The sequence below is a fragment of the Callithrix jacchus genome, chromosome 17 (assembly GCF_049354715.1).
Source record: "Callithrix jacchus isolate 240 chromosome 17, calJac240_pri, whole genome shotgun sequence".
In the NCBI taxonomy this organism is placed as follows: domain Eukaryota; kingdom Metazoa; phylum Chordata; class Mammalia; order Primates; family Cebidae; genus Callithrix; species Callithrix jacchus.
The window spans coordinates 24,924,361-24,951,468 of record NC_133518.1 but is presented as its reverse complement, the minus strand read 5'-3'; the positions used below and the strand labels follow the sequence as shown (position 1 = coordinate 24,951,468).

The window sequence follows — 27,108 nt, the reverse complement described above, 5'->3', positions numbered from 1 at the left end:
TGGGGAAATAGATTCTTTAAATCAAAGTATGAAAGCCTTGGAGTACTCCTAAGCAGCCCACACATGAAACTGACTAGAACCAACACAGTAAAACTGATAATTGAACTACAGTGTGTAATGCTACCTAGGTTTCAAATTTGCCTCTGGGTTGAAAAGAAGCAGGGCAGATCAGAATAGTACTGCAATGACTTTGAAAACTAAATTGATATTTGAACCACAGTCCACAAAAGTGAGCCAGAAAATGACTTCTGAAGCAATACAAGTAAATGCCTGCTCAAACAGAAGACGTAAACAGGAACTGGAATCTCCTCAGCTTAGTGATGATCTTTTTTGACCAAAGGAAATACTTCAAAGTTGATGGGAAAACTGGATTTACTATATAACGATGGAGTTGGAGTAATGTGCCTATAAAAAAATGAAAATTTCTGCTTTTTCAAGTATTCCTATCATAAATCCAGTTACACACTTGAATATTAAGAAATGCATTCATGAGGCCAAGAGTGGTGGCTCACACCCATAATCTCAGCACTTTTGGAGGCTGAAGCAGGCGGATCACTTGAAGTCAGGAGTTTGTGACTAGCCTGCCCAACATGGTGAAAACCGGTCTCTACTAAATGTTACAAAAATTAGCCAGGTGTAGTGGCTCGTACTTGTAATCCCAGCTACTCAGGAGGCTGAGGCAGGAGAATTGCTTGAACTGGAGAGGCAGGAGTTGCAGTGAGCCAAGATTGCACCATAGCACTCCAGAGTGAGACTCTGTCTCCAAAACGACAACAAAACAAACAAACAAACAAACAAAAAATGCATTCATTCTAGACACTGGGGGGGAAAAATACATTGAAACCAAAACTTAATCTATTATTAATATTAACAGCATAGAAGTACTCAAGCGTTTTCTCCCCACTGGAAATATTTCTTTTTTTTTTTTTGAGACAGAGTTTTGTTCTTGTTACCCAGGCTGGAGTGCAATGGTGCAATCTCAGCTCACTGCAACCTCCGCCTCCCGGGTTCAGGCAATTCTCCTGCCTCAGCCTCCCAAGAAGCTGGGATTACAGGCGTGCACCACCATGCCCAGCTAATTTTTCGTATTTTTAGTAGAGATGGGGTTTCACCATGTTGACCAGGATGGTCTCAATCTCTTGACCTCGTGATCCACCCGCCTCGGCCTCCCAAAGTGCTGGGATTACAGGCGTGAGCCACCGCACCCGGCTGGAAATATTTCTTAAAAAAAAATTTTAAAAGGCCGGGCACAGTGGCTCATGCCTATAATCCTAGCACTTTGGGAGGCTTAGGAAGGCGGATCATGAGGTCAAGAGATTGAGACCATCCTGGCCAACATGATGAAACCCTGCCTCTACTAAAACTACAAAAATTAGCCAGGCATGGTGGTGAGCACCTGTAGTCCCAGGTACCCAGGAGGCTGAGGCAGGAGACTTGCTTGAACTTGGGAGGCAGAGGTTGCAGTGAGCCAAGATGACACCATTGCACTCTAAACTGGTGAAGGGCCAGACTCCATCTCAAAAAAAAAAAAAAAAGAAAGAAAGAAAAAAAATCACATTTTCTAGGCTTAATATTTGCACAGATAACCTGGAAATTCACACCAATGTCATTATTTTAAGCTAATATTATAAATTACTCTTCAATTTCTGTCAAGGAAGCCTAGATAAGAACTTTTAACAAAATGTTAAGAAACACTGCACTCAGCTAAAAATTTGTGAAGAGCTCTCAAACACTAAATAGAAATTTGATAAATTTGCGGAAAATGCTAGGGTATAGATCATTCCTGAGGATTAGATTCTTATAATATGTAACATTGAAATTCTTTTACAAAATCTGGCCCTGGATAAATGATTACTACATTATTTAGACATATATTCATTATACCACTTTAAGTTACAGATTATGAAACAAAAAGAAAGAAGAGGCTACATTTAAGGGTAACATTTCCAAATTAAAGAAAATACGTACTTTTTAAAAGAAGTCTAGGAAGTTTTTTTTCCCCGAAGGGGGAAAACATTGTGTGAGAAAAGCAGCTAGCACCAGCACATTTTCACGTCTAAATTGACACCCTTAAGAGTAAGCTGGGTCAATTTACTCTAAGCTGACACCAGCAGTTACTGTATGTACTTACTTGGTAAGCAAAAAGGAGAAGAGCCTCAATAAGTGTTGCCCTTCTTACCTTTTCATCACCTGCCTTGATCCTCCAGACATACTAGTTCTCATTACTAGCGCCTGTTCCTGTTATTAAAATGTATTACAACTCTAAGTAACTGAGGGTATAATTATTTAATAGATGTCTTATCAACAAAAAAGTAAACTTTATAAAGGCAATGTCTGCTTGGCATTCTTAAAAAAGATATGAAGGGCCAGGCATGGTGGCTCATGCCTATAATCCTAGCACTTTGGGAGGCCAAGGTGGGTGGATCACTTGAGCTCAGGAGTTTAAGACCAGCCTGGGCAACATGGTGAAACCCCATCTCTACTAAAAATACAAAAAATTAGCTAGGTGTGGTGGCGCACGCCTGTAGTCCCAGCTACTCGGGAAGCTGAGGCATGAGAATCACCTGAACCCAGGAGGCAGAGATTGCAGTGAGCCAAGATTGTGCCACTGCACTCCAGCCTCGGCGACAGAGTGAGACCGTTTAAAAAAAAAAAAATGCATAAAATATTTAGATAAATTTTTAGCTCAAAATGCTCATAGTATTTATATCTTAGTAAGTAGAATTATTCCCCAATGAAAATGGATGTCACCAGGCCGGGTGCGGGGGCTTACGCCTATAATTCCAGAACTTGGGAGGCCGAGGCAGGTGTCATGAGGTCAAAAAATGGAGCCCATCCTGGTCAACATGGTGAAACCCTGTCTTTACTAAAAATATAAAAATTAGCTCGATGTGGTGGCACACGTCTGTATTCCCAGCTACTCGGGAGGCTGAGACGTGAGAATCGCCTGAATTGAGGAGGCAGAGGTTGCAGTGAGCAGAGATCATGCCACTGCACTCCAGCCTGGTGACAGAGCAAGATTCCATCTCAAAAAAAGAAAAGATGTCACCTTAAAAATAATTTCCCATGATTTAACTAGTACGTATTTCTAAAATAAATTGGATAGCTTCAAAAATAGTAATTTTTTAAAAGAGAAAGGCTGAATTACATGATTACAGAATCTAGTGAAAACTAAATAAAGAATAAAACTATTTTTTCCTTTTTCAAAAACTATACATTTTATCTAAAAAATGTACATTTAGAAAATGTAGATATGCAAAAAAGAAGAAAAATCACTATCACCACCTGTGACCAAATCAACAAACTTGAGACATACCATTGTTAAAATTTGTTATATCATGTCAGATTATTTTTCTGTTCATTTATACAGATATGTACTAATAAGATCATAATATGCATAAAGTTTGTAACTATTTTTTTCTTGTGGTCATATATTTTAAAACATTTTCATGGCATTATAAAATCATTTTTAATAACTATATAATAATTTATTATAAGGCTTATATTCTATAATTAAATAATATCTTGCTGTTAAGAGATTTAGATTGCTTTTCATTTGTTAAATTATAAATAATTTTATAATTTAAGCTCAACTGAGCATTCTTTATCTTATTGTTACCTTAGGATAAATCCTAGAACTGGAATTGCTGGGTTAAAGTATATGTATATTTCTTGGGTTTTTGATATATAATGTCAACATATCCTCCAGAAAGATTTGAACAAATATACAGAGTATGTACATACATATATATGCATACACACAGATAAATAACACATGAAGTCATAAAAATCTAAATATTAAGTAACTCATAAAAATCTAAATGATAACTGTATATGTTACAGGATTAATAAAAACCCTGCAAAAAGAAAAAAAATGATTGCATAAATGAATTCCAAATACTTTTGTGGAAATACACAAGGCAGAAAATGAAACAAAAAATCTATTGATAATTCAACGAATGAAAGTGTTTGAATAGTATTTACAACTAGTTATTCTGAAAGAATCAGTCTAGAATATTAATAGATAGTATCATTGCACATATGATTCATATACTATAAACACTTTTGCTGCAGCAAAAAGGCAGACATAACCAAACAGTAATTTTTTTTTTTTTTTTGAGACGGAGTTTCGCTCTTGTTACCCAGACTGGAGTGCAATGGCACAATCTCGGCTCACTGCAACCTCCACCTCCTGGAATCAGGCAATTCTCCTGCCTCAGCCTCCCAAGTAGCTGGGATTACAGGCATACGCCACCATGCCCAGCTAATTTTTTGTATTTTTAGTAGAGATGGGGTTTCACCATGTTGACCAGGATGGTCTCGATCTCTTGACCTCGTGATCTACCCGCCTCAGCCTCCCAAAGTGCTGGGATTACAGGCATGAGCCACCGCACCCAGCCCCCAACAGTAATTTTAAATGAAGAACATGCTTAGAACAAATCAGAAGAATAAATTACCTGAGATTTTAAAGAAATGTATTTTTTCTATTATACTATTCTTTTTTGGCATCACCTGAATTATAGTTTACTATTTCATCTCCAAATTCAAGGTATTTTTTTCTACAATAGAGTAAGCATTGCTCCTTTCAGAACTCAAAAGGAATATCAAACATCTCACTAAGTCTTCTTTCAAGTGCCCTCTAAGGACAACCTGCATAAAGACAACTAGGAAACTTCCTAAATATATCACTTTAGAGAGCCTCATTCTCGGAGATTTTGATTCTCCATATTGCAAACGGTGCACAAGAATGTGTATTTTTATAATACCCAGGTGATGCTTATGAATGCTGAAATTTAGGTAACTTGGTTTACTATTGTAATGATTGAATAGGGCATTACGTCATGAAAGGGCATTATTCTCAGGCCAACCTCCAAACAGTAAAGTACTTGAATAGATACTCAGGTAATTATTCTTGACTCTTTCTACTCATACACCAAGGATTTATCTCCTGAACCTCTTTCTCTCCATCTCCATTACTTCCCTATTATTCAGGCCAACATCATCATTTTCTTGTACTACAACAGCTCCTAATTAGCCATTCTGCCTCTAGTGTACCTTTAATCTATCCTCTATGATGATCTTAGAGTATGCTTCCCCAAAAATGCCAAATCTAATAAGGTAACTATCTAAAATGGATCAGTGACTCACCATTGCCCCTAAGATAAACTCCAAACTATTGTAGCACACTAAATTTTTAATTTTTCTAATATACTATTATTCCTTACCTTTGTTTATTCCCTCTCTTGAATCACTGTTCCTTTGACCTCAAAGCAGTATTTCCAACATTTAAATACTATCATGTTACTACACACAATCCATGGCTCTCTACTGACTAATATATTCAATTTCCAACTTCACTATTTCAGCTGTTCAAAGAAAATCTTATACTAGATGCTGAAACAGTATAATTGGAGCTGCTCTCGTTGCAGGTAGTGAGAGAGATCAGGAGCTCAACTCCCTCACCTCTTTTCCACCCCACAGCAGCCCCAAAGGAGCCCCCACAGAACATAATTAGATTTTAAAAGACTGAAATCTGGATTCTGTTACATAGCAAACACTTCAGTCCATCTATCTTTTCTGAATTATCTCCAGGTATTATGCCATGAATATTTTACAGAAATTGCACAAAAAGCACCATACTGTTTTATACTTTGCTTCACAAGAGGTTTCCTTTGCCTGCAACTCTCTTCCCCCAACTTTATCTCCTTGGAGAATTACTAATTCTTCAAGGTTCTGCTCTTGAAGAAACGTCCCACAGGCTGAGTTAGGCTCTGCCACATATTTGCAGTGTTTGTATGAAAAAACCTCTTGTATAGCACTTATCATAGTTACTGTAAGTCTTTTAGTCTAATTCTCCACTAGACTGTCAACAACTTGGGTGAAAGTCTTTATATCTTTTTCTTATTTATAACCCCAGTTTCTAGAACACTGTCTGATGAGTAGTATATATTTAACGTTTATTGAATAAAAGATAGATGTTATTAACATCCTAAATAAAAAGACTTGGTGCTTAATGAAGTAAATCTTTAATTCAAGTTTTTAAAATTTTTAAATACTTTAATCAAAATGATAAAGTAAAATTATGTTTAAATTGACTTATTAATAAATTGTTGAATATCTACTGTGTTGTACAGATAATAGAGAATCGTTGAACTATGGGATTTTATAGCCAAGGGAGTCAAAAATAATATACATGAAACTATTTGGACAATGTAAGAACATAATACATTGTGAAAATGAGACTACACATTTTATAGATTTACAATCACTGATAGGGAAAATCAGAGGTAAAAGCTTCTTAAGTGATTAGATGGGATGATTTAACATCCTGATGTAATTGAGAAAAGAGGGACCTAGCAGAAAAGAAATTAGAAAAATATACAAACTTTGGAGTCAATGGAAGGCACGTTCAAAGGAAGTCAAACATGAGACAGGATTTTAAGAATGGGTAGAACACCAGGGCGCGGTGGCTCACGCCTATAATCCCAGCACTTTGGGAGGCTGAGGCGGGTGGATCACGACGTCAAGAGATCAAGACCATCCTGGTCAATGAGGTGAAACCCCGTCTCTACTAAAAATACAAAACTTAGCTGGGCATGGTGGTGTGTACCTGTAGTCCCAGCTACTCGGGAGGCTGAGACAGGAGAATTGCTTGAACCCAGAAGGCAGAGGTTGCGATGAGCCGAGATCGTGCCATTGCACTCCAGCCTGGGTAACAAGAGCGAAACTCCGTCTCAAAAAAAAAAAAAATGGGTAGAACTCACTATTGTCTAAGACAAAAATCAAACTATTTCATGAAACGAGAAAATGAGTGGGGATGTTAGTAAGAGGCAGGAAAGGTTCGAGAGCCAGTATTCAGTGTGATTTGAACACAGTTAGAGAGTTGTGGGAGAAAAGACTAAATGGATTTTACGGCATCAGGTTTCAAAGAGCTTCTAAAGCCAGGCAGAGGACTTCATATTTTATGTGGTAGAAAACAAGTAACCAGAAATCTTAACAGATTAAGCTCTAAAAATTCTAACTGTCTTTTTCTGTATTAGGGGCAAATAAGCCACAGAATAATTATATGATTTCCTCAATTAGGAATAGTATTAAACAGCCCCACTCAAACTCTTTTTACCACATAATGCTGCTGCTATGGCAGTACTTCAATGAAAATTTATTCAAGTACAATGAGTAAATACTGCTGAGCTTGGCTATTTCCTAGGTTCTAAACAGAATTTGTATGAAGGAGGGCATATTCTCTTGTGAGGAAAAATTCTTGCATATATTCAAACACGAATTCTTGACAAAGAAAACTATGTCCTTTAGATATTTATTTATTTAGAGACAGGGTCTAATTCTCACTCGGGCTGGAGTACAGTAGCATGATTACAGCTCACTGCAGCCTCCACCTCCTAGGCTCTAGTGAGCCTCCCATTTCAGTCTTCCCAGTAGCTGGGACCACAGGTATGCGCCATCATGCCTGGCTAATTTTTTTATGTTTTTGTAGAGACAGAGTTTCAGTTTGTTACCCAGGCTGGTCTCAAACTCCTGGGCTCAAACAATCCTCCCTCCTTGGACTGCAAAAGTGCTGGGATTACAGGCATAAAACACCACATCCAGCCATGTCCTCTGGTCTTAAAATGACAATTTTTCAAATGCACTATTAATTCCTTACAAAAAAATATGCAATTCAGATTTCATATGAAACATATTGACAGCAAAAAAAAAAAAAAAAAAGTTTCGGAGCTTCAAGTCAGTGAAAGCTTAGAAAAAAAGTTTAAACCTGAATTGTCCATACTGAATGGGCATTTTAATACTTTACCCCCATCACAATCATGCTCAAAATAAGTATTTCCAGAAAAAAAAAAAGTAGAGAATGTGCTCCATTCTTCAAACTTAAACAGATTTTGGTCCCATATATCTGGAATTGATTAAACCAGCATATTAAGAAGACAAATTAGAAAGATTCAACCAAACGCATCCATTGACAATGTTTTTTAAAGACTGAGAACCATGTGTGTTGTGCATTACCACATTTATGACAGCACATCCGTGATTGCTCACCACTATAACTTACCCCAGTTTTATCACACAAGCGTAAAGTATGAAATGATCCAACAGCAAATAATTCTCCATCTGGAGACCAGGCAACTGAAGTAATAGGATGCTCATGAGGTTGTGAATTGTACAGGAGGCGGCCATAACTATCCCATACCTACAAAAGCAATTTTTAAAAATCTTTTATAATATCAGGGAGAAATTTGCCAAAACTGAAAGAAAAATACATGAATAAAATAAAAATATTTTATAACAGACACCACAGAAAAACAAGTTTGTCTTCCAGTAAGGTAGCAAATAAAAATTAAGAAATCAGCACCTTATTTATTTGCAATTAAACATCTTTACCATCACATGAGGGGAAAACAAAGCTGTATTTCTTGAAGCCTAAATATCTCAAAAAGAAACTATTTTATAACATTGTCAAAATTTTCAGATTTTACTTAATCTCTGAACATAAAATCTATCAATTTTAAGTCCTTTTAAATTTAATAGTACGTTTTGACAGGTATATGCTGCCATGCTTGGCTAATTTTTTAATTTTTATAGATACGGAGTCTTGTTATATTGCCTAGGCTGTTCTCCAACTCCTGGCCTCAAGTAACCCTACTGCCTTGCCCTCTTAAAGCACTGGGGTTACAGGTATGAGCTATCATACCTAGCTTGCTTAGTATTTTGCTTAAATTTTTTTCACCCTGTAAGGGCTCTACCTACTTTCTCTAAACCTATTTACTTCAATTTAATTGGCTCTAACTCTAGTTATTTATATATTAAACCTTATTCTTCTCTACAAATTATTTTGACTTGAAATTAATCAATATTTAGTAAACCAGCAGGGCTAATTTTTAAAAATGCACTGAATTGACTTAAATTGAGTCACAGTAAAATTAGGGGCTATGCTGATATTGTTACTTATTAAATATCCAACTCTATAGATCAATGAGATAGTCTCTTTCTCTTTTTTTTTGAGAGAGAGAGCGTTTCACTGTGTTACCCAGGCTAGAATGCAATGGCACAATTATGGCTCACTGCAGCCTCGATCACCTGTGCTCAAGTGATCCACTTACCTCAGCCTCCCATGTAGCTGGAACCACAGATGTGCCCCACCACACCTGGCTAATTTTTTTTTTTTTATAGATAGTGTCTCACTATATTGTCCAGGCTAATGAGAGTATTTATGAAGTCTGTGCTTTTAAACACCACTTAACATTATAAAATAATTTGCTAAATTACTAGAGTATAAAGACATGGCTAAAGTAAAAGAACATTCTTATATACTAAAAACTTTTCATATAAATTTGATTATTTCAGTAGTGATAAATCTAAACATTACATACCTTATATTTACAGTCTTCACCAGCAGATAAAATAAGATCATTGACTGAGTTCCAATCTACTTTTAAAATAATGCCATCATGAGCTTTCCACTGTGAGAAAACAAATAAGATATTAATTATAACTTTAAAAGCATTTAAGTTTTTTTCTATAAGAAAATATACTTTGCCTCTTTTTAATGACTCCCTTGTCATCTTCTCAGGGATTCCTATCTTCCTTTTATAGCTATTGTACAATACCTCATTTGCTTGTTTCATTTGCAATTTACGCTAATGTTGGCACCTATAATACTCACTAAATAGCTTCCAACCTTATGAATTTCCTCAGTTGCCTGGACTCCAGATGGAAAATCACTTGCTGCTGAACTATTTCAAGCTTGACATTTGTGTGATAACACCGAATGAATATGTTATGTATTCCAAAAATGTCAACTGAATCCAAATCTTGCTGTCTCCTTCATATAGCAGATCCCATTACTGCTATTACCTTCATGCTTGTTTACTTTTTTTTTTGAGATGGGTTCTTACTGTCACACAGGCTGGAGTTCAATGGCATGATCAGGGCTAACAGCAGTCTCAACCTCCCATGCTCAAGCAATCCTCTCACCTCAGCTTCCTGAGTAGCTGGGACTACAAGCGTGTGCCAACACACCCAGCTAATTTCTTTTTTTCATTTTTAGTAGAGAAGTCTTGCTATGTTGCCTGGGCTAGTCTCAAACTCCTGGGCTCAAGCAATTCTCCGGCTTTGGCCTCCCAAAATGCTGGGATTACAGGTGTGAGCCACCATGTCTAGCTCCCAACCTTTTTTTAGAAAACCTTCTGCACAAACATCTTTAATACTCTCTTCATTTCATTCTGTTCGTCATATTCTTCTAAGTTTCATTCACTTTACCTTCATGTGTCTGTTCACAACGGGACTACTCTGAGAAACTTCTTCTGTATTTACCATGTAACAAAAAGATGTTTTCCATAGACAAGTATATATTCTATGTATACAGTCAATCTTTGGTATCTGTGGGGGACTGGTTCCAGGACCTCCCAGTGACATGAAAATAACAAGTTTTCCTAATATAAAATGGCATAGTATTTGCATATAACCTATGCATATCCTCCCATATACTTTAAATCATCTCTAGATTACTTATTATATGAATAAAATGGCAATACTATGTAAACAGTTGTATTGTTTAGGGAATAATGACAAGAAGAAAGTCTATACATGTTCAGTACAGATGCAATTTTTAAAAAATATATTTGATTCATGGTTAATCTATCAGTACAGAACCCACGGTTACGCTGACTGTACATACAATGCATAGACATGGGTGTTTTTAAGTCAAGAAGAAACTGGCAATCTAGAAAGTAAACATGAATGCCTCGCTCTTAAACATGGATGTCTTGCTCTTAAATATAATTAATGGGCCCATTTAGCTATTATGTCACATGTAATTAAATGTTACCATAGGCAGAATAATGTAACTAAATAGAATTAACTGGCCTTGGTGGCGCATGCCTATAATCCCAGCACTTTGGGAGGCCAAGATGGGCAGATCATGAGGTCAATAGATGGAGACCATCCTGGCCAATATGGTGAAACCTTGTCTCTACTAAAAATACAAAAATTAGCTGGGTGTGGTGGGACATGCCTGTAGTCCCAGCTACTCAGAGTCTGAGGCAGGAGAATCACTTGAACCCAGGAGGCAGAGGTTGCAGTGAGCCAATTGTACCACTGTACTCCAGCCTGGTGACAGAGCAAGACGAGACTCTGTCTCAAAAAAAAAAAAAAGAACCATCTTTGAAGTCTATAAGGTATATTTTAATGTCTGAGTCAATTAACTCCATTTCAAAGGGTTTCAGATTTTAAGGGCTTTCCCCTCAGGCCCTGCTCAATCTATTGTTCTCAATGTATACAGTACAAAGTATTGAATGTGAGCCAAATAAGCTCTAAGAATAAGTAACAATTCATAACTTGGTTTATTCAAAATATACAAAAATACACATTTTCAAAGAAAAGTTTTGATAATACATGTTGAAAAGCAACAGTTCTTACAATTAACTGTCAAATTAATCCAATATCCTGAAATACACTTCAAGGACAAATATAACAACATATACAGCTACACATATACATACAAATTCTTTTTTTTATTAACAGAGTCTCACTGTCACCCAGGCTGGAGTGCAATGGTACGATCTCGTCTCACTGCAATCTCCAACTCCCAGGTTCAAGCGATACTCATGTCTCAGCCTCCCAAGTAGCTAGGATTACAGGCGCCTGCCACCATGCCCAGCTAATTTTTATATTTTAAGTAGAGATGGGGTTTTGCCATGTTGATCAGGCTAGTCTCAAACTCCTGACCTCAGATGATCCACCTGCCTCAGCCTCCCAAAGTGCCAGGATTACAGGCATGAGCTACCATGCCCAGCCATAGACTCTTAAGAGTTTCATTTTAAAGGAACAAAATAAGTATTTGCCTATTCAAGATCTATGAACAAAATATGATTTAAATTTTTCTTGCACTGTAATTTAGGATATCAACATGTATTACAGATAATAGCATACTGTTATGCATATACTAATTTTTATTTATTTATTAATTTATTAGGCATTTTGTAAAATTCCCTTGAACAACAAGCTCCTTGAAGGCAGAAACGATGTTCTGTTTCATTTTGACTATCTGATACCACAGTGCCTGGTATATAAAAGGTATGCACTACATTTTTATTCCATGAATAAATAAAAATGTCCTCACTATAAAGCCAAGTTCTGGGTGTCGAGAAGGTCTTAAAGGAAATGAGGTATATATGTCTGAACTGCATTCCACAAGCAAGAATTAATTAAACACACTTTTTTGTGGACAATCCTAATTTGAATATGTTTTTATGTTCAAGAAGAATTGCAGCTGCTTTAGTCTCCCAAAAGGAACAGATAATTTGCATGAAGTTACTAATTATACTTTAACTCCTGTTTCTCTCTAGCCGAATTTTGGCTTTGGATACTTTCCTTATCTTTACTACCTCCTGGCCCACAGGTTCTACTGAATCATTAAATCATGTTGTACTTGACCAATGGTGATATAATCAGCCCCCTGAGTTTCATTTATACAAACCTAATTACAGATACCTAAACAAATTCACATAACTATAAACTAAAGGTATAAACTCAGAGATTCACCTTGCCTATTTTGCCGTATAAATTTCATAGCACATTTTCAGCATCGGTAATTAGCATGGAAGGACTTTGACTAAGGGCCACCAGAACTAGTCCTCTTTCCCAGCTTCTTCCCTTTGCCCAAATTCTTTACATTAGGTCCCTAAGGACAGGGGCTTGTATGTTCTCTTCTTGCATGACCCTATAGTTCCTAGAAGAGTGTTCTGCACACTGTAAAAATGTACATGTATGTGGACTGCATAAAATACATATAGCATAAGCTATACAGATGTTATTAATATGGAGCCTCAAAGTCATCTCTATGTCTTTATTCCCTGAAATCTACATTTACTAAACTGTTAAACACTTCTATACCTGCTGTAGCCTGTCAATGTCTACCAACAAATCTCTTACTCAAGTCCTAGTCATTCTACAATGTTTTCCTGGCCTCCTTGGTTGACTAAAAGATAGAAATGGCATAATAACTTATAATCACATAATAATACAGATAATAACAGGTATTCTATATTGAGTGGTTACTGTATGCCAGGAACTGTCCTTTGTACTTTGCGATTTAACTCATCTAATCATCACAGCAACCCTGTTAAACTGATATTAGTGTCACTACCTAAGAAACGAGAAGGCTGAGGTTCAACGATATTTTATAACCTGACTAAGATTTGAACCCAAGTGGCTAACTCCAAAGTCTGTTCTTATTAGTAAAACTCACTGTATCATTATCAAAATAAGTTGGAATAAGGGAAAAACAAACCTTGTTGGAAATATAAAGATATTCCTTGTTCTGTAATAAAGGCTGATTAAACCATAAACTTAAAGACCAGACTGTAAAAAGACCACCCAGAAGAAAGAGACTCCTAAGCAAGTGCCCTTTAGTTTACCAGTCAGGCAGATCCTGATAACAATTTACAAATGACTGAGAAGTACCTGTAAAACTTTAGCATTTGGTTGAAGAGGTTTAATGATTAGTTGCTTTCCTGCTGTAAAAAGAACATTTTCTGAATCAGGGCCCCATGCTACTGAATACACTGGTGTTCCTGTAAGATGAAAAAAAAAAAGGCTGATAAACTTGAATTCTTGTGCCTTATAAAAAGAGAGATTGTTAAGAGGATCAAAAAGCCATTTGAGGTGTCAATTCATTTCTTCTCTTTTCGAACTAGAGTATAGTCTATGTTGAAATACTGACATACTAAATTTTTAACTAATTAGGACCTTGCTGAGAAAATATGGAGTTTTTAGAAATTCCATAGGGTGTGCTATTGAAATACATAAGATAAAATTAAATATACTTCATTTTTAATATATAAAGGAATAGCAGAAAAGTCATGGTTTATCATTTTTCATCATCGACAGCCATCAGCATATATTCATTTATTGGCAGCAAATGTTTTTACATTTATTTGCAACTAGTTCAACAAATGATGTTGGTTTAAACAGCAGTCTTGGGGCTTAGCTGCACTTTGTAATAACCTAGAGAGCTTTCGTAAAATTTTTATCTTTAATTTTTGTGGGTACATGGTATACATATTTATAGGGTACATGAAATATTTTGATATAGGCATGCAGTGCATAACAATCAAATCATGAAAAATGGGGTATCCATTCCTTCAAGCATTTTTCCTTTGTGTTACAAACAATCCAATTATATTCTCACCCTGTTGTGTTAGCAAATACTAGGCCTTATTCATTCATTCATTCATTCATTCTATTTCTGGTACCCATTAACCACCCCACATCCCCCACAACTCCCTCACTACCTTCCCCAGCATCTTGTTACCATCCTTCCACTATCTCCATGGGTTCCGAGTTTTGAGTTTTAGATCCCACAAATAAGTGGGAACATACAATGTTTATCTTTCTGTGCCTGGCTCATTTCACTCAACATAATGAATATACTACAGTTCCATTCATGTTGTAGCAAATGATTGAATCTCATTCTTTTTTAAGGCTGAATAGTACTCCACTGTATATAACTACCACATTTTCTTTATCCATTCATCTGTTGATGGACACTTAGGTTGCCTCCAAATCTTGGTGATGTGAACAGAGTTGCAACAAACACAAAAGTGCAGCTATCTCATTAATAAATTGATTTCCTTTCTTTTGGGCATATATCCAGCAATGGAGTTTTATAGCCATCAGTATTTAAACTGACTCAACAAATAAAGTAACTGAAATGTTCCATATTAAAATACAAATGGCATACTCACCTTATATATTAATTCTCACACCTGATGCTGTAACGGGCAACAGAACTTCCCCTCACATGCTGCTTACATAGTAGACTAATACAGAAATAACTGCAACCAAAAATAATCTAATAATCTACTACTCATGAATTCACAAATGGCAAATTTTTTAAAGTTTTATTATCTATTAGGTTTGGCTTTAGTTTGAAAGCTTGGCTAAAAAAAGCTCCAATATCTTATAACTAGCATAAAGTTTACTTCTAGAGGAAAAATACAAGTTTGATTTACCTACTACTCTACAAACTATATTACACTTGATACTGTTTCCAGTTGCCAATAGGAATTTAGAGATGGTATTTTAAAAATCAATTACATTTAAGTATAATATTTCTTTTTTTTTTGAGACGGAGTTTCACTCTTGTTACCCGGGCTGGAGTGCAATGGCGTGATCTCGGCTCACCGCAACTACCGCCTCCTGGGTTCAGGCAATCCTCCTCCCTCAGCCTCCTGAGTAGCTGGGATTACAGGCACGCGCCACCATGACCAGCTAATTTTTTGTATTTTTAGTAGAGACGGGGTTTCACCATGTTGACCAGTATAGTCTCGATCTCTTGACCTCGTGATTCACCCACCTCGGCCTCCCAAAGTGCTGGAGTATTTCTTAACTTACTTTTTAGATTACCTAATGTCTTCTGGAAAACTATACTTTATGTAAGCCTAGTTCTAAAAAATGACTATCATATTTTTTGAAAGCATTGGATATATGGCAGTAAATAATCTGTATTCCACTTGCCTGGTCCAGCTACTTATTCATTAGGCAAGTGAATCAAGGTTATGTCGTTAATCTATTAAATAGTAACCCATTTATATTTACAAAACCAAGCTTTTAAAAATTGTCTAGGACTCCTAAATCAGACTATTATAGTAATTGACTTTCTGTGAATAAATGAACCAATGAATAAATGGAGAATCTTTCAGGAATTTACATTCTTAGCAGAATGAAATCTGAATTTGAAGATTTATGGGCAATCAGTAAGATTTAATTGTTTATTTAAATGAAAAGCCCAACTGATGCTATCTATAATCAAAAGGGAATAAATTTCAGTAAAACCAATGCTTTTATTTAAGAGGTACTCTACCTTTTTTGTGCCATTTTCTCCCTAATAAAAACACATTTCAATTGTGAGCAAGTCCCAATGGTTTACAGAGGTTAGAAAGTCTAGTCTAGAACCAGTTAAAAAAAAAAAAAACCCCTGAAACATGTCCTCCACTGTTTAGGTGTTATAAAGTATCTAAATATCTCATTTAGTCAATGATATCTGGGATTGTTCTGTATCAAAGGAACCCACAGAAATTCTTCCTGATGAGATGACACATCTCAAAAGGTACTCCTTCTTCTGTACTTAGTAGGCATATTTTCTGGGAATATTCTCTGCAGTCAGGAGCTACCTGCGCTTCAAAAGTTAATCTACAAATGAATGAAGTTCAACCCTAATAAACTCCCGCAAAAATAGAAATCAAAATTTCAGATATTTCAAATGTAGTTCTTGGTGAGGACTAGAGAGTAGTGACAGGGACTTACTTGTTAAGGTGGTAGAATTACAGATGCTATCTTTATTTCCATTATAATGGTTATAATTTTTGTGCAAAAAAGTAAATTAATATGTTTTAATTTATAGCCTATCAAATCTTCATGAATACACTTAGTAAAATTATGCTTTCCTGGGGTATATACTAAACTATGACAAACATCTACCCTCAAGGAAATAATTCAGTAAATACAACTCCCATTGAGTTATACAGGATGTGACTTTAAGGCTTTAGTTGTGGTAAAATGCACCGTTGGGGTATAGAATGAGGAACTAGGGACTCTTTAGTCCTCTTAACTTTAACATTTAATCTGTGGCCCCATTAAGTCAGCTATGACACCGTTTCCTTGTTTATGAACCTGTCTTCATAGTATTTATCTTCCCTTTTTGGACAAAGAGATAATTCATTTCCTGCTTATAAAATAAATTTGTAAACAATAATAATGTTAAAGAAACTGGTATAACTTATATAGTAAAAGAAAGTAAGCTTATAAAGAAAAAGTTAAGTAATTCCTTTGTTATAACATGCAGTTTTTAACCACATTTCCTTCAATCAAAATATAAGCAATGGAAACAAATATGGAACTTTTTATGATAAATAAGCAAGGTCAATAGCTAGAACTCATTAGTTCAACTCTCCTTAACCACTAAAAATTCAAAATGGATATAACATCAAAAATCTTGATCTTTATTATAATCATTCCTTTCATTTAAAATAAAATATTAAGCATGAAACTACTGTATACGTGAACATTTTCTTTTCTAATAGTAGATAAACTACATAACCATACAACTTTCAATTTGGGTGGTTCTAATAAAGATCATTATTAAAAGTGAAAGAGCTTCACAAAGAAAATAATTTCTATTATTATGAAACCCATCTACCAGCACTTAAAAAATCTACAATATCTCAAAAATTTTTAAATATACTTATTAAAGCATGAATGATTCCCAGTGCTACACAAAGTGAAGACTTTGCAAAGTCAGCATGGAAATAACAAATTTAGGCTTTGGATTGAATTGCTTTAAAATAAAGAGTTTAGCAAATTATGTAACAAGACGTTATTATTTCATCATTAATAAAAATGGACAAAAAAACAAAAAATAACTCTACAATAATTAAATAGTTTTTGCTTTTTATATTGGAAATTTTAATTTATGCTCCATTTCTGCTAAGACACTCAAAAAGATCTTGTTTTTCTAACTTTGTACACTAAAATCATGTGATCTTTTTGACATTTTTTAAGAAACCACATGCACCTGGGGTTGTGTTAAATGTCAGACCCTTATCTCTCCATAAAACAAATTATCTAAATTCTTTCAACCTGTTGAAGGCATTTTAAACCACAGAAGAGGAGACAAAAATGTATTTCAATTGTTTTAAGGAAGTACATGGTCAAATATACCATGTTTTTCACATTCATACTATAAAAGCATCCCCTAAAAACTTTGTTTTTGTATGTTTTTAAGAATGCCTTTGAAACAAACTGTTCACTACTATAATAAAGCATTAGTTATCTTGCCTTGAATGCAGTATTAGTCTATACTGAGTGAATAGAAGTAAAGCACTTGGAATATAGCCTGGCACTACATAGCACTATCCTGTTTACTACTACTACCACAAATTATTTTGTAATGTAATAAGCAACCATTTTCTTACTGCATTGTTCATAGTAGTAGGCATTTGATTTTTTTTTTTTTTTTCTGTTTTGGCCAAATCATTGGAATTCAAAAACCAAGAATGATTTCCTTTTCATTCTATTTGTAGAAGACGTGGGCTAACAATAGTTCATCGAGTGGGATTTATTTTAAAAACTCCCATGCTAATTTATGTCACTGAATCAATACAACAAAAAGTTTAAATAAAAGGTTTATTTTTGTTTTTTGGTTTTTTTTTTTTTGAGTTTCTATCTTCAACCACCTCTCCCTTGGGGGTCTCAACTCCCCCCATAGCTTCATTTTTCACCTTAATGTAAACTGACTCCCAAATTAATATTTTACCCTTTACCTTTGACTTCCAACACATTTCTCCTTAATCCAAAGACATCTCCATCACAGAGCTTCAAATTCTACATATCCAAAACCATCATCCCTCCATGTATATTTCCTAATTTATCCCTCTTTGAAGTCTTTACCCTTACAGGGTATCCAGGCCTCTCAGTCCCTGAGAACTATTCACTTTTTCAACTACTGTTGTCACTGCCTCTATTCAAGCCTTAATCACTGCCTTTGTTCAAGTGTTTATTAGCACTAGCATAAACAATTTCAAACCTTACTGCCCACCTCCATTTAATCTCTAACTCCTCTAATTTAACCTTATTATTACTGCAACGAGAATCTTTCTACAAGATTGGCACTATCTTTTACTTTCCTGATCTTTTTTTTAAAGGTTTTGTATGCTTATAGAATAAATGCCAAACCCCTTCCTTTAGCATCCAGGACTGTCAGTGTTTTGGTCCCCTGGGCAGTACTATCCTTCACACAACCTACAGTCTGGACCAAGAGTTAGCTCTCACTCACCTGACTTCTATGTTTCACACTCTTCTGTCTCTAAGCCTCTTACAGTGCTAAGCTTCTTAACAGCTTCACTCTAATGCCAACAAGCCCATTTCCTTACCTAATTTCTTCACTCTTCAAAGTCCAGTTCAAAAGGTGCTACAATACTTGCCAGAAAGTCTTTTCAATACTTCACTTTCCCCAGAGCATTAACCTCTGCCTTCCAGTCGACTCTCACCTGCCAGTGACAGCACCTTAATATTCCCTTGTATCACAATTATTTATTTATTTATCCTTATTGATTGATTTTTTTTTTTTGAGAAAGAGTCTTACTCTAGTGCCCAAGGCTGGAGTGCAGTGGCATGATCACAGCTCACTGTAGCCTCAATGCCCACAGGCACAGGTGATCCTCCCACCTCAACCTTCTGATTAGCTGAGACTACAGGGATGCACTACCATGCCCAGCTAAGTTTTGCATATTTTGTAGAGACAGGGTTTTACCATGTTGCCCAGGTTGATCTCCACCTCCTGGGCTCAAGTGGTCTGCCCACCTCAGTCTCTCAAGTGTTGAGATTACAGGTGTGAGCCACCGTGCCCAGCCACAATTATTTTTTTTTTTTAAAGATGGGGTTTCACCATGATGGCCAGGCTGGTCTTGAACTCCTTACCTCAGGTGATCTACCCACCTCAGCCTCCCAAAGTGCTAGAATTACAGGCGTGAGCCACCGTGCCTGGCCACAATTATTTATATTTACAGTTTACCTCCTTTACTAAATTCATTATAGACAAATTCCATGTTTTGCTGTTCTATTCCTCCACTTGAAAATAGTGTGGGAAAAATGTCCTTAGAGGTTTGCAGAATTACTTTATATATTTTAATTAGATATTAAAACTAGAACAATGACACAAAAGATATGGCCTAAGTATAATTATCTCTGGTATACATATTTTTTTCTCTAATAAGGCACAATAAACTCCCCATAAATATCAGTAAGAATCATTTTTAAACTAAGTCAAATCCCCCCACCCAAAATTGAGATTAAAGATTAGAAGAGAAGTTAATGACTATGGCTTTTTCTATCTGAACATCTGGCTCCGATAGTCATGAAATGCATTCAGGGATTAATCTTATTCATCAAGAAGTAAGTATAATTAACACATATAAACAAAGTCACATGGATGCTTTCAACACTGTTTACAGAATTCCAAATTTTATGATAATTCAGGTTTATTATTATTTCATTTTTGTGTCAAAATTTAGTTTCCCCTTCAAAGGAGGCAGTAGTCTTGCACCCCCAGCTGCCTTGGCATTCTTATTTGAGCCATTAGCATACAGCTCTCAGTAGTTCAGATTTACAATTACTCTCAAAACTTGTAGTCTCTAATAGATCAAAGAAACTTTACAAGTAATTAGGGACTTTTCCTTGTGGGTTAGTGTCAATTATAACAACTTAACTGCTCTACTGATTTTTCTGGAGATGAAAAAGGAAGTCTATGCCTTATTAGGAAAGTGTAGTTGGCACCAATGATTAAAAACTCAAAAATTAGATGCATAGTTCTATAGTTAAGTGTAATTCTTAATCTAGAGAAGATATAAGATTACTTTGTTGAATACCAAAAGGTTAGCCAAAATGGGAATATTTATCTAATTTAATTCTGCTTATTAATCTTATAATTAACACAAACTTTGAATGAGAACAATAAGATTAAAATAAGACAAAGATGATAGTTATTTCAAAGTTGTTTGATGTTAAGGAAAACACATTTTAAATGTTGATGAGTAATATCATTACATGATATGATGAATACATACGAAAATCACCTGTATTATATGGTATAATCTGTATTTTTAGCTTTTAAGAAAATCTTGCTTACCCATCTACGGGAAGGCAGTGAGAAGAAGAACATCACCATCCTTCCCCATAATAAATACCGCACATAAAAACTAACCCAAAATGGATCATAGACCAGAATGTAAGCATTGAAATATATGTGAAATTTTTATGACATGGGATTAGGCAATAGTTTCGTAGCTATATCAAAAGCAGAAGCAAATTTTGTATTTTTTATAGAGATGGGGTTTTGTCATGTTGCCCAGGCTGTTCTCAAACTCCTGAGCTCAAGTGATCCACCCACATTATATATTTATATAATAATATGATTAACATAACTAGTCTCCCAAAGTGCTGGAATTACAGGAGTGAGCCTGTATCATGCCTGACCAGAATGTCCTGATTTTTAATATTGGGCCTCCACCATGCTAGTAGGTCAGATTAAATCCAGAGGCCATCTATTTGTGATCTCCAATTTTCTTCATTTATCAACATGTGCTTCCAACCAGCCTTTCCAAGCCTGGAGACTCAGAATGCATTCTCCCTATGAGAATAAAACAAGTAGCAATTTGGTTTCCAGACACATTATATAGGAAAACTATAGTACTAAACGATTAGGACTATTATTACCTAAACCAGTGATTCCCCAAGTTTTTGGCACCAGGGTCCTGTTTTGTGGAAGACAATTTTTCCAAGGACCAGGTGAGGGGTGGTTTCAGGATGATTCAAGTGCATTACATTTATTGTGCACATTATTTCTATTATTACACTGTAATATATAATGAAATAATTATACAACTCACCATAATATAAAATCAGTGGGAGCCCTGAGGTTGTTTTTCTGCAACTAGATGATCCCATCTGGGGGTGATGGGAGACACCAACAGATCACCAGGCATTAGATTCTCATAAGGAGTACACAACCCAGATCACTTGTATACACAGTTCACAATAGGGTTCGCGCTTCTATGAGAATCTAATGCCACCACTGATCTGACAGGAGCAAGTGATAGGGAGCAGCTGTAAATACAGATAAAGCTATACTTGCTCACCCATCCACTGCTCATCTCCTGCTGTGCTGTCTAGCTCCTAACAGACCACAGACAGCAGCTGATCTGTGGCCCAAGGATTGGGGACCTCTAACCTAGACTAAACAATTAATAATGTTTATATTAAACAACTTATTCCAAGTTTCCATTTTAGACTCGGGAACATCTAAAGTGGTGAATCCACAGGTAGTAAATGGGAAGCAGATAACAGAAAAATTTAAGGAAGGGGAAGAAGCATTGGGAGGGTGCTGGTGAAGGATCCTGAGAAAGAAATCAAATCTTCAGACAGGCACAGTAGCTCACACCTGTAATTCCAACACTTTGGGAGGCTGAAGCAGGAAGATCACTTGAGCCCAGGAGTTCAGGGCCAGCCTGGGAACATGGCAAAATCCCAACTCTACCAGAAAAAAAAATCTATATATACAACAAATAAGCCAGATGAGGTGGCACACACATGTACTCCAAGCTACTTGGGAAGCTGAGGTAGCAAGATCGATTGAGCCCAGGAGGTGGAGGTTACAGTGAGCTGAGATCATGCTCACTGTATTCCAGTCAGGTGATAGCGCAAGACCCTGTCCGAAAAAAAAAAGAAAAATCTCCCATGGTGGATAGTGGGATGGGCTTTTAGAATTTCTCTGAAGATCTGTGTCATCTACAGGCAACAAATTGATAAAAGAAAGAGAAAAGAACATAAAAATAGATATAGCATTTCAGCGGCTGCACACTGTCTCAGCAGTAGCAGTGGCTGAAATTCTTATAGTTCTTCCAAGAGGCCAGTGATATCTGGAAGAATTCTGTCAATTACTCATAAGTCATTCATCACAAAATGAGGATGTCAAATAACTAGGCTTAAAAGAAAAATCTATGAAGCCAAAAGTAAATCCATCTGCCTATTAGAAGATTAAAGTAAGATTTATGTTCTAAACGTACATTTTATTACTGAAGTGACAATAAGTTGACTTTTGCTATTAACTGAAATTAACCCATGGCTACTTCTATGAACTCTGAATTTTCTATTCATGAATAAATATTCTACCTTGAGATTATCCGTAACAAACATTTAAGCTCAGAAAAGAAATATTACCAGTATTTCTGGTTACCTTTGCTAACATTCAGTTAACATACAGCTGAAGAAATGTGAGTTGAATGTTATCCTAAAAGTAAACAAGATTTTAAAAATAAAATTTGGAAATTTTTAGAAGTCAGTTATTAAAAATGTTTCACAATATGACTTTATCACATAGTTCTGAGGAATAGTCTACAAGTTTTTGGCAACCTGAAGATTAGCTGATACATGCTCAGATAAACGTTAAAACTGCTTTACTGTTCCTACATAACTAATTAATTTGTTACACAGAAAAAAATCATATATGTTATCTAACTCGGAACAGGAAGGACCACTGGATTGTCTCTATGGCCACTCCTTTCTATTAACATAGAAAATTAACGTGCTCCTCTAAATAGGGTGGTTTACCAAATTTCAGATTCTTAATGTGTCTGTTCCCCTCCATTAGTATAGAAATCAAACATACAACTTAATTTGGAAAAGGTGTTCATATTATGAAGTTATTGGGGTTTTCAAGTAAGGAGATACTCAATGTCTTTTTGTACTAGACAACCAATTCTTCTATATAAAATATGCTTCAAATGTTTCACAATTATTTTTTGAAAATATTTAGCTTGTAACTGCCTTCACAGAGATTCACTAACATAAGCAAAAAGCCCTTGAGTATTTCTTCTATTTCTTGGCTTGAAATAATAGTTATCATGGTACATCAGATACCAAGGAAAGCAAGACAAAAAAGTATAAAAAATAAGAGATTATAGATTTTGAACTCAACCAAAGTCAGTCTCAACCATCATATCAGATTGTTTCTAAAGGAAAACTTTAAGGCATTTTTGTATTGTATAATTTGCAAAAATGAAATTGTCAATTATAAAACATACCTTGGTGAGCTAAAGTTGATCTAAGCATCCCAGTCTTTGACCAAATTTTTATTTGTCCATCTTCTCCAACTATACAGGGAAAAGAATTTAATCAGTGTTTTTACCTATAGAAAATAAATTTAAACATTAAATTTGAATATAAAAATCAAGAGTACCTATAATACTGCGTATTCTTTTTTTTCTAGGCTCCCTCAAATCATGGGATATTACCACATATTTAAAATTCAGATACGATTTAATTAAATGACAGAGAACTTTATAACTGTATCAGTTAATAAAAATTACTTGGAGATGATTTTATCAAAGTAGCTTAACTTTCATAATTAAAAATTTTTTTTCCTTTAATCTTAGAAGACTTCTAAGTATATTGCTCAAATAATGTTTCCTTTGTCACTGCAATCTCCATCTTAGAATTCTAAGAAAAGTATTTGCAATGTAATAAGAACTGCAGCCAAATTCCAGTGAGTTGGGGACTGAATGAAGTGAAGTAATAAACTACTCCTTTGAACAGCTTGGCTGAAAAAGGGAGAAAGAAAATAGCTGCAGGTACAGAAAGCTGTTTATTAACAGAGGGATTTTTATCTCTTGTTAATTTTTAAAATGAGTGATATCTGAACATATTTACATGCTGACAAAGAAACCAATGGACAAGGAGACGTTGAAGATACAAGAGAAGCGACAATTCACTGAGGAAAGTCCTAGAGAAAGCCCAGGGTATAGGTATGACGGTTTTAAAACATATCCTCAAATTCTTTGTTATTCTTCCCTTCAAGAGGCACAGTTTAATTTCCCTCTCTGCCAGTGTGGGCTGTATGAAGTGACTTATTAAGTCAACAGAATATAATTGAAACAGAGTACGATTTCTGAGGATGCATTACAAAAAATACTGTAGCTTCTACCTGGCTCTCTTTTGGATCACTGGGAGACAGCAGCTGCCATGTTGTAAAAACACTTAAGCAGCCTTATGGAGATGCCCCTGTGGCAAAGAATTAATTAAGGTCTTCTGTCAAAGCCAGAGAACTAAGGCCTCATGCCAACAACCATGTGAGTAAGACATCTTGGAATTAGATCCTCCAGCACCAGACAAACCTTCATATGACTGCAGCCCCATCCAACAACTTGACTAGAACCTCATGAGAAGCTCTTAGACAGAACCACCCACCTAAACTACTCCCTGACCCACAGAAACTATCGGGTGCTACATGCTTATTATTTTAAGCCACTAACTATTGGAGTAATTTGTTATGAGCAATTGATAACTAATGTAATAGGTGAAGATAAGAATCCTTAATGTAGGGCAGGGGATGGGAAAGAGACAGAAGGGAGATAAAGATCAGTTAAACGAGAATATTTGGAATTTTCAAATTTTAAAGAATTTTTAAAGAACTTTTATTTATCTTATACTTGACCATTCCAAAAGCCTTCTTTGACAGAACAGTCTCCCAAGGTCACATAAGAAAAGGATTAATATAATATTCTGCATTATAACATTTATATAGCAGGGTGTAACAACATTATGCCAATTTTTTGCTATTAGACAATGAAAGACACTATTGCTAAATGAAAATATTCTGTTTCTTTGGAAATTTTTCTTTAAAAAATTCATTTCAAATGTCATTTTTACAGACAACTTACCTGTAACTAATGCTGTTCCTTCGTAATTCCATCTTCCTGCAAGTACTGCTCCACAGTGAGCTTCTACACTTTTTTCCACTCTTCCTAACTTGGAAATCAGATGAAATTTACCTAAAAGAAATTACATTTGAAAAATCTATTATATTAATTTATTCAATCAACAAAGCACTTACTACTAGACTAGGTAAAAGGCGATGGAGGCATAAAGGCAAATATTAACTGTAATTATTCTTAATCTCATACATGAATCTATTGGAAAATAGGCACAAAAACAAAATTATTTAAATATTGTAAAATATTTTAAAATAAATTGAAAATGCATATGTTTACTTGGTTCAAAATAATTATATATGTTCATAATAGGGAAAAAATAAAAATTCATAAACATTTTGATTTAGTTAACATAATTTAAATACCTGTGGTCTGGGTATATGTCTGTGCTTCAGAAATAACATACCAATAAATATATCACACCTATGGATGGGAAAGTGTTTTAAATTACCAGCTGTATATGATTAAATTTAATGATCATTCAGAAACAACATTGATCCTTCCTTTCTTGACTTCTTGTATCACTTATTCTTTGCACTGTTGATTTGTCTATCTGACATCCCATATAATTAGCTTATGTCCTTTAGAGTTACACTGTTTTTATTTTTTGCCAATATATGTACATACTTCTGCAACTAAGTGGCTTGCTTTGTCTACCTGGTGCCTGACAGAGTATAAAATTATATAAGGCAAGTATTTTAAAACTTGGGATTATCCATTTTACTATTTGGTTCCTCTCCTTTATGCCTTTTCCAGCATTTTTACAGACTGTTTAAAAAAAAAAAAGTCAAGACTGTAAAACTGTGCTTAACACAAGACTTTCTTGACATTTCTCTTGACCCTCCCTTGGCCACATCACAGCAGAGTTTTATATCCCTCTGATTTATCATAGTACTATATACCTATGTCTATTATGTCACTTGTTTCAAGGTTTTATATTCACAGTTCTTAGCTCTATCTACTGAAAGGGCCTTGAAGCAAATACACCCCACTGGAATGAGCAGAGCTAGCACTGTTATCTTGTTTTTTAAAATACCATTAACTACCAGAAAAAGAACAGGTCTCTGTGGAAAATGGCTGATTTGGGGGCTGGGACTAAGAAAGTACAAGATAAGCCTGGAACATCTTGTGCCAGCAAGGAAGGCTCAAAAAATGATAAAGACACATGTAAAATTAAAAAAAAAAAATCACTGTAGTTGGCTTGATGGAGCTCCCACTGACCAAATCTGGGGCACTTTTAACATCAAAATTAAAAAATGATAATATTATTTGCAAAATAAAATAAGAATCTACAAGTCTAATCTGACCCCAAAAAACAAATAAATATATGAACATGGGACAGGAAGCTCTACCTTGGTGTAGAATACCAACTAATCAATATGGAATGAATTATGGAGTTGGAAAATTCACCATTTGGCAAACCATCTTTGTAATAAGTGATTCAGCCAAGAGTCATCAACAGATGCTAACAGAGTGGGAGGAAGTTTGATGAGGAGGAGAGTATTTTTACATAGTGTCAAAGTATCTTTTCACAAATTATTAAAAGGAGTAAATAGTAACTTTACAGAGATTAACTTAATGAACATGAACTTACTAACTTATAATTAAGGTTAACATAACCAATAATGGGTCAAACCAACATCATAAATCTCCTAATCTGCTGCCCTAAGTATCCTGCTAAGGACGTATAAATTGAATCTAATCATGAGGAAATATCATACAAAAATAAATGGAAGAACTATAAAATAACAGGCATATATTCTTCTAAACTGCC

General features: G+C 35.3%; 1 protein-coding gene across 5 annotated transcripts in view; it reads right to left on the bottom strand.

Moving 5' to 3' along the window:
- Window positions 1–27,108, bottom strand: part of IFT80 (intraflagellar transport 80) — a 141,508-nt gene that overhangs the window by 88,273 nt on the left and 26,127 nt on the right. For 4 of the 5 annotated variants that reach the window (XM_078353935.1, XM_054247142.2, XM_054247144.2 and 1 more), the window contains 5 exons: window positions 25,284–25,394; window positions 23,649–23,717; window positions 13,474–13,583; window positions 9,381–9,470; window positions 8,063–8,200 (listed from right to left, as the gene is read on the bottom strand). In XM_078353935.1, coding sequence (XP_078210061.1) covers window positions 8,063–8,200; window positions 9,381–9,470; window positions 13,474–13,583; window positions 23,649–23,717; window positions 25,284–25,394 — 518 coding nt within the window. Of the gene's footprint in view, window positions 1–8,062; window positions 8,201–9,380; window positions 9,471–13,473; window positions 13,584–23,648; window positions 23,753–25,283; window positions 25,395–27,108 lie in introns of all 5 variants that reach the window. The other variant, XM_078353936.1, reaches the window with a different exon arrangement.